This window comes from Sinocyclocheilus rhinocerous, unplaced genomic scaffold, assembly GCF_001515625.1.
Source record: "Sinocyclocheilus rhinocerous isolate Xijiao unplaced genomic scaffold, SAMN03320098_v1.1 scaffold1399, whole genome shotgun sequence".
In the NCBI taxonomy this organism is placed as follows: domain Eukaryota; kingdom Metazoa; phylum Chordata; class Actinopteri; order Cypriniformes; family Cyprinidae; genus Sinocyclocheilus; species Sinocyclocheilus rhinocerous.
In genome coordinates this window covers 442734-451351 of record NW_015634038.1, presented here as the reverse complement: position 1 = coordinate 451351, position 8618 = coordinate 442734, and the positions used below count along the sequence as shown (strand labels likewise).

Below are 8618 nucleotides of genomic sequence, written 5' to 3'. Positions count from 1 at the left end.
TAACTCACTGCTCTTACCTAAATAACTTTTGTAGCTTAAATAAGAATCAGTGCATCTCAAAGAAAACATCTTGGAGCGCTACTTGCTGAAAGGACCTCCGTTTAATAGTCCCAGAAGGTGCTCTTTGGTAGGGTTCAAAATTGTATCTATAGAAACTACGGATCCAAGACAGAACGAGAGTCCAAACAGCTGATAAAAACATCACAATAATCCACACCACTCCAGTCCATCAGTTAACGAATTGAGAAGTGACAAGCTACGTTTTGTAATAAATAAATCATTAAGGCGTATACAACTTGAAACAAGTCCTCTATCCCTAATATTGCTTTCTCAAGAGACTAACCTAGTAAAAGGTATAATAATAATAATAATATATAAAGTATGATAATAATTACAATGTTAGCTGACAAGTTATTTACATCACTGACATCTTTCTGTGGTTGCTACACTGATTGAGCAATGCATTTCAGTTAGTTGCACAAAGCAACATTTTGACTTAACGTTGTGTTTCTACACAGCTGGTTCATTGCAACTGTCGTATTTGTGCATCTGTGACTTTAGGTGTGTGATAATTATACTGGATATTTGAAAGGAGATGCATAGGCCTATAAGTTATAAGGCATTATCTTAAACTGTTTTTCGCAGGCGAAGCTTGCAAAGAACTATGGGATGACACGCATGGACCCTTACTGCAGGATTCGACTTGGCTATGCCGTCTATGAGACTCCTACGGCCCACAATGGAGCAAAGAACCCTCGCTGGAACAAAGTCATCCAGTGCACTGCCCCGCCTGGGGTCGACTCCTTCTATCTGGAGATCTTCGATGAGGTCAGACTGAAATTAGGCCTGTCACGATAACATCTTTTTGTTGTGCGATATATTTTTTCAGCTAAAAGCCACCATTTTTCCTGGTTTGAATGAGGAATTAGATTTAACTCCATATTTGTGAAATGATTATCAGTACGATTATTATTATTATTATTTGTATTATTATCAAGATATATATAGATGTGTAACAGCATAATAATGCAAGAAGGCCTACACACTTTCAAATGACGACAAACTTTAAATTCTTAAGAATATTTAGATCATGGACATTAAGTCAAAATATTAGATACCTTAAAAATCTTGAATAAATAGTAAATAAACATTTGAAATATATAAGATGCCAACACATTCAACAATACTGTAAGCAACAGTATGCATTTTATACAGTTTAATAACAGGTTAATAACTTAGACAATAGTAACAAAGCAAACCATTGCTAACTTAAGACCACTTGAATACTGACAATCTCTTGGAGCAAATATACAACAGTTAATAAATATTGTTATATGATGTCTTCTTTATTTTTGCCCAGAGCAGCATTCGCCTGATGCTATCCTGCACTTGCCTGACACTAAATCGGATCATTCATTCAAATTTGTATTGTATTTTCTTTACAAAAGCACATTGGCATGGCACATTCAAGCATCACAGTCAAGCACACAGAGCTTTTAAATCTTTGACTTATTATATATTTGAAAAGTGAATGAGAGCATATTATCTTTCCTGTCTGATACTTGAGTAATTGTTTTGAGAATATGAAGAGGGCTGTGCCAAGGAATCACTGATAAAATGATCTGATCTGTTTTAAAGAGAAAAACGAAGCGGTCCTACATTGAATCATTTAACGTGTGCTTGCTTACAGTACACAAATAGAGCCCCAAAATTGGGTTTTTGTTTACCTTTGGCCTCCTGATTCAGAATATTCTCTAAACACTGCATGTATAAAATGAGAAATCGTAGGTTTGATACTGAACTTTATGTGTGAAACGATTGATAATTAAGGTGCAGGTAAAAAGCTTCATTGTCTATTGTCATGAGTTTAGGAATGTATGAAGCACAGCTCACACAGAACTCACTTTCAACCAAGCAGCTTTCTGTTGGTCAATGCAGTGAATCCACGTGGCCAACATGAATGGGGAAATCTTTTGCCCTCTTGCAAAATTTCTAATCGGGTGGATTCCCAGTTGAAATGACTGGATTTCGCCCATGAAAATTCACTGAACAACCACAAGTGAGAACGCACATTTAAATGGCCAACTAGATTTTTACGTTTTATGAAAATAATGTAAGCGATGCTTGTGCATGCAGAACTTGATGCCACAATGCTAGGGTCCTTCAGGTAGTTGCCAGAGAGATGCTATAAGATCTTAAATTGTTCTTTAGTATGTTGCGATGTAATTGCTAGGTGGTTGCCAGAGTGTTCGGGTGGTTGTTTCCTGGTCCAATCATATGGTTCGGATCTCTACTTCCATTTTATTGGTAATTTTTCTTGTTTTATTGTCCATCAGTTGAAAATTTTAAGTCTAATCACTTAGGAAGCACCACTAATTAAACATACACTATTTGAACTGTAATCCTTTTAGGTAAATACTTGTAAACATAGATCAATGGGAATCCAAATCGGGAAGAGAATGAAAGGTATTAAATGGATGCAGATATAAAGCAGTAGGGATCATGCCGAATCATCTATTTCATGCCATGTTAATAAAGTCTAATTGTTAAAACGTCCTCAGCATGTCTCACGTTTCAAATCTGTAGCCTTTTTGTATCATTTTACAGATTTTGCTGTGGTAGATATCATCACATTCAAAGCATTCCAAATGCTTGACTTGTGTGGGCTTGTCAAAATGAAGCATTTATTGTGTTTATTGTTCTTGGTTTGTGGCCCTAGATCCATTCTCCATTATATCTGCTGTTTCAATGTATGTTTTGAAGACTGAATGTGAGCAAGTTTGGTTTTTTGGGGGTTATTTTAAGTCTGGAGAAGGCAATGAACTCTTTGTAACTGTGTCTTTGAAAGCAAAAGACGATGCACCTGTTCCTGTCCTCGCGCGCAAGGCATCATCACACGACCAACCAGCACAGCATCTCCTTTCTTCTCCTCCTTTGCCTGAGAGCAGAGGAAGAAGAATGAGGGGTTTATACAGACCCAGACAATGTGGGAAAATGTTGTGTATTTGTCTGACCTTAACAAAGGAAGTGCAGGGAAAAGTGGCGAAATCAGACGAGACTTGAGCACCAGGCCTATGAGTCACTACATGCTCAGCAACTTCATCCTTCAAAGAAAGAAGTTGCTTAAATAAGTGCAGGAGACATTTTAATGATGACTGTTTGATTTTAAAGCATTTTTGGTTTACCTTAAGCCTATCGAGAGTGTCACTGAGCGACTGCAGTCTTGCTGTTTGCTCGAGGAGCTGTGCACTGGGACTCACTGTTAATGAAAACACAAACACTGTAAAGTAATTACTGTATAAACAACAGAAATCTGCATTTTTAAGTCTAATTATGACAGACCTGGAGATTTCCCAGTGATGTCCACCACTTTCACATTGGCACTCATCTGGAGGAGAGTATCCAGCAGTTGGTCTGTTTTGCGGTAGAGGGCGCTAGACAGCACCTCAGGCCTGCAGCCCTCTCGCCAGCCCAGCTTTGGCACGTTCAGAGGAGGAAGAGATGCCAGCTGAGCACGCATCTTTTCTGCCTGCGGCCCACACAGACACACAAAAACAAAAGTGAGAAAAAATCCTCAGCGCCTGCATTGGGGAAATGTGCTTGTGAAGCAGTAGGAGAGACCTTTAGTCTGTTGTTCTCGTTCTTTAGGTGCTTTAAACTGAGTCGCTGAGCTTCAATCTGCTGAGTCAGCAGTGGAGAATCTATCACTTGCACTCCAGCAGCTGCACACACACCTTTCACACACAGAACAAATTACTGCATGTTAACCAGTGTTAATTTTGACAGCAAATTTTGATTTGCTTGATTTGAAATTATTCGCCAATGAAATTAAAGGCAGTGTAAGTGATTTCTGGTAGCCAATGTTTATATTTGAAATCACCAAAACAAACACGCCCCTACCCCAAAAGGGTTTTGCCCCTATTTTGATAGCTCCGCCCCACATATACGTACGCAACCCAGGCCACGATTAGTTCTGTGAAACAAAGCAAAACCAATGTTACACCGTGTCTACGGATGCGGCGCAACAGGCGCAACAAATCCCCGACAGAAAACTGCTGCCGGGTTCTATTTATGACGTGCTGACACATGGTTTTCAAACTTTAGCTGTTGTAGACACGGTGTTACTCACCTATTGAGAAGAAACAAAGCAACCTCGGCGTCCGATCGCAGGCCTCCGCTCCTTGAGTTCTCTCCAGCGCTGGAAAGCTGATCCGATATTTACACGGGTCCTACTTCTTGCCTTATCGTTCCGCAGACGTTTTCCTCTTTTGTTTTTTATCCGCCATCGCTATCTTTCTGTCGCTCGGCTCGGCTAATGTGCGTCCCATGCACTGAACGCGCTCTCCTCCACATCACGAGTAGACACGCCCCTTATTGCTGATTGGTTACAAGTTTGTTTTGCTATTCGGCCCGAATCAGTTTTCTAAAATGTTTTTGAAAAATTACATACCCTGCCTTTAAGTATTAAAATACTAGATACCTTAAAAAACTTGAATAAATAGTAAATAAACATTTTCTAACAAAAAGTGCAAAGTAACGAGTAGAAAAAAAGAAAAATGCACAAAGAACTCATATGGAGATTTTTCCATCTACAGATTTTCCCTGACCTTCTTTTCTCTGTAAATTAAGGGTGCACTGTATTGCTGAAAAACACAATCCCTACTCAGCAGTCAGATGTCCGTATGCAGAAAGGCACAGATCCCTAAACAAGATCATATCTGCAGATTAAACTTTTTTGTAAAAGCATTTTTTAATTTTGAACTAGCACCTCATGACTACACCACGTCATGTACGAGAAGCTGCAAAAGACACAGACGCAAGTTGAATGTACAAAACATGGTGACATTAATTTTTAAGTAAATATAATGTTCGCACATTATATTTACTTAAAAATTAATGTCACCATGTTTTGTGTTAACCTTAACTTTTAGTCAACAATTTAGTTAACCTTAACTTTTTCTTAGTCAGATTTCACTTAACTAAAAGTCTAGGCAATGTAGTCTAGTTTAATTCATTTGAAACTATTGATATTTTAGTCATATTATAGTCGCATTAACACTTTATTTTATGGTAATGTAGTTACATGTGATTTATATCTACACAGTTTTGAGACAAAGCTCGAAGCATATCTGTTTTCTCTGGTTTGAATCATAGATGATTTATTGTATGTTGATTGTCTTGTTTTATGTCTGTAATCTGTTATTTTGTATATGATATTATTTATTGATGTCTTTAACAATTATGCAGCACATTCATTACCAATGACTGTTTTTAATGGTGCTATATAAAGTTGACATTTAACAAGTAAACTAACCCTAAATCATACCTTAACCGTAACCTTAACCTTATAGTAAGTAAATGTAGTTAATTAATATTGCACAGTACTTATTTGTATAATTGCACTGTAATAACGTCACCTTAAAATAAATAAACAGTTTAAAATTTCAACAAGCAAACACAAACACAACTCTTAAAATCATGAAATTCTGCATGTACTGGTGACTTTTCTAGCAGTAAGTGCTCTTAAATGATGATTGTTCTGTGTTGCCGGACAGAGAGCGTTTTCCTTGGATGATCGCATCGCATGGACACACGTGACGATCCCAGAGAGCCTGCGAGAGGGAACCGTCATGGATGAATGGTACAGCCTGAGCGGAAGGCAGGGTGATGACAAAGAAGGCATGATTAATCTTGTCATGTCCTTTGCTGTAAGTCCTCACTCACAAAATACGTCTGCGCATGAACCGAGAGTTATGGCGTGTCTTAACCAGGTGTTACGAGAGAAGAGATAAAAGCTGTTGCTTTTTGCTTGTAAAGTTGTAAACCAATGCAATTGCAATTGTGTCATGCAGCATTTTCGCTTTCAATGCAGACAGTCAAATTACTTGTTGCCTGTATAAATGACCTGGTCAGGACTAGGGTTGCAAAAAGGTGGAACATTTCCAGTAAAATTCGTAAACATTCCAGAAATTTTGGAAACTTTCCAGGATATTTTTGGAATCTTCCAGGGATTTTTGGAACGTTTCCGGAAATGTTCCACCCCTTTGCAACCCTGGTCAGGACGTGCATGAAAATTCAGAAAGTACATGAACTGCAAAATGCTATAAAGCATAAGAACAGTAGCTCTTTCAAAAAAAAAAAATATATATATATTAATTTTTCCCAGTTTTTTTTTTGTCATAGTCAATACCTGCGGGAATGATGATGCAGCCGCAGCAGCCTGTGGTTCTGATGCCTACAGTTTACCAACAGGGCGTTGGATACGTGCCCATAGCAGGTTTGTTTAACGCTGTGACAATAACTAGGGATGAAGCAATCGATCAGCTACTGCTTTATTTTCAGGAAGCATTAATAAATGCAGTTTTAGGGCCCATCATCATGTGTAACCCTACTGTATCATATTTGGTACGCAAATTTCGAAGGCTTCTAAATTATCGACATTTTTCTGAAATGCCTATTTCACACAATCTGATACATGCTTTCTGTCGTCTGATGGACTTTCTTAGCAAGTGAAAGGCATTTTGGTATAATTGTACAAACGTCCGCCTTCAGCTTGTGCTTCATGTGTCTTTCTGCTGTGAAATCTTTACTGATTTTTATAAAGTAAACACAAGAATAACTTTGATGTTGTTAGTAATATTTCCAGATGAACACTTACTGGACTGAAGCATCTTAGATTTACTTGATTATCCCGACACCATTTTTCAGAAAAATCATGTTAAAATGCGAGTCTCAAATATGATCATTAGGATTTGTTCATCAGGCAATCATCATTGTATTGCATTGCATTATATGTTTTGATCATACAAGTAAGCATTTAAATAGCATCTTACTAAGACGTATTATTGGAGATATAAGCCTCTTTCACGCATACAGTCTTTACTGATAGATTACCAGTAAACTACCGTTAAGAGACCTTTTTAAAAATAGCGGTAAATTCGTTCAGGCAATATACCTTACTCAAAGCGTACGCTTTTGTCCAAATGTGAATTTAGGTGTCCCTGGTATGTATAACCAAGGTGTGGTGCCCATGGGAATGCCAGCCGTGCCTGCCGTCACGTCACAGAGCGCCCCCTGCGGTGAAGAAGACCTTAAAGCCCTTCAGGACATGTTTCCCAACCTGGACAAGGAGGTGATCCGCACCGTTTTGGAGGCCCAACAGGGCAACAAGGATGCTGCCATTAACTCCTTGCTACAGATGGCCGAGGAGCTTTAACTGCAGAACTGCCACTCAGCTAGCGCTTAAATGTACCAACAATGTAAAACTTTATACCAAAAAGACCCTGTAAATATGCACACTATCAACCCTTAATAGTAGCAAATAAATTTAACAAACTTTTGATTGTCTTTGTTAAATCAGCATTCGGAATTAATGTTTCTGGGACGTTACAGAGAATGTAAGATGATTTTTGCAAAGGAGCAATTTGTCACATGTCCGCTGAGGGCAGTATACCATATCTGTATTGTAGTGATCCCATGTCTTAAAGATGTTTGATATATTATGCTTTTATCTGTATGAGTTTAGTTAAATCAATGTACATGAATATAATTTATTTTGAAGATTATTAAAGAGATATCCGAGTATATCAGTATTAATGTCATTATTTTAATGGCTCTTTTGTGCACAAACCACTTTATGACCATTACAAGACCGGTCGCTGAAAACACAGAATGTGTAAAATGGCAAAAATTGGCCCACGATATTGGCAAATATATGACGTACATTGCCTGTTATTGCACAGTACAGTTGCAAGACCTTGTGCTTAATAGTATTTTGAAGTAAATTGCACTTAGAGCAAACTAAATCTTTTTCTTCTGCATGTCTACTATGCTCTAGCTTGTTTCCTAATCTAGCTTTCTAATAAACCTGGCATTGTACACTGTGATTGTCGTTGGCTCTGTGACGAATTGCTGTTGTTTCTCTATTGATAAAAGTGTCAACTGAATGCATAAATGTAAACATAGATTAAAAGGCTATATTTGGCATGCTGCTCTAACTAATGCACCAGTTTTCGCCATTTTGAATGTAAGTAGATGGAAAAAAACTAGTTTATAAGAGCACAAGCAATCGTCATTGGTTGCCAACAGTTATAATTTTGCATCCAAAATCTTTACATTGCGAATCCATAATTGTGACGGAATCCTTTCCACGTGCCATTCACAGAGCATCGAATGAAAGCATGTAAACAAACATCAGTTTGCATTAGTTTATTAAGAGCTACTAGACAAGAAACAAAAGATCTGTCATTATCGTGACACCGTAGAGATAACCGTCACAAACATTTCAAACTATTCAAATTTACAGATTCATTCCATAAGATTCATTTGAAATCGCTATACTGTACAGGGTTAAAAACGCAGGTTCACAATCTCCTCCGGCGTCTCCTTAAGGAAGTCGACTGACCAGAGCAATCGGAGGCCTTGCAGCTACAAGACTCAATGTAAATGTATGAGTGGGTGATGTTTGACCCATCAGGGCAAGTCAGGGTCGCTTCCTTCTTGGTGGTTGTCATTTCTTGACAGCACGAGCATGAGTGCACTAGAGCATTCGCTTCTGCAGAGTATCTGTTTCGACATACAATGAAGAGACAGTTTGGTTGTTAGGTACCAGCACAGAC

The 8618-nt window shown here is 38.2% G+C and overlaps 1 protein-coding gene across 1 annotated transcript in view; it reads left to right on the top strand.

Annotated features, from left to right (window-relative positions):
- The window catches only part of LOC107745295 (toll-interacting protein-like), a 24653-nt gene extending 17039 nt beyond the window's left edge, over window positions 1–7614 (top strand). Inside the window, exons 3-6 of the mRNA XM_016559151.1 lie at window positions 646–828; window positions 5556–5708; window positions 6184–6277; window positions 6996–7614. Coding sequence (XP_016414637.1) covers window positions 646–828; window positions 5556–5708; window positions 6184–6277; window positions 6996–7216 — 651 coding nt within the window. The 3' untranslated portion in view covers window positions 7217–7614. The remainder of the gene's footprint in view (window positions 1–645; window positions 829–5555; window positions 5709–6183; window positions 6278–6995) is intronic.
- The last annotated feature ends 1004 nt before the right edge of the window (window positions 7615–8618 follow it).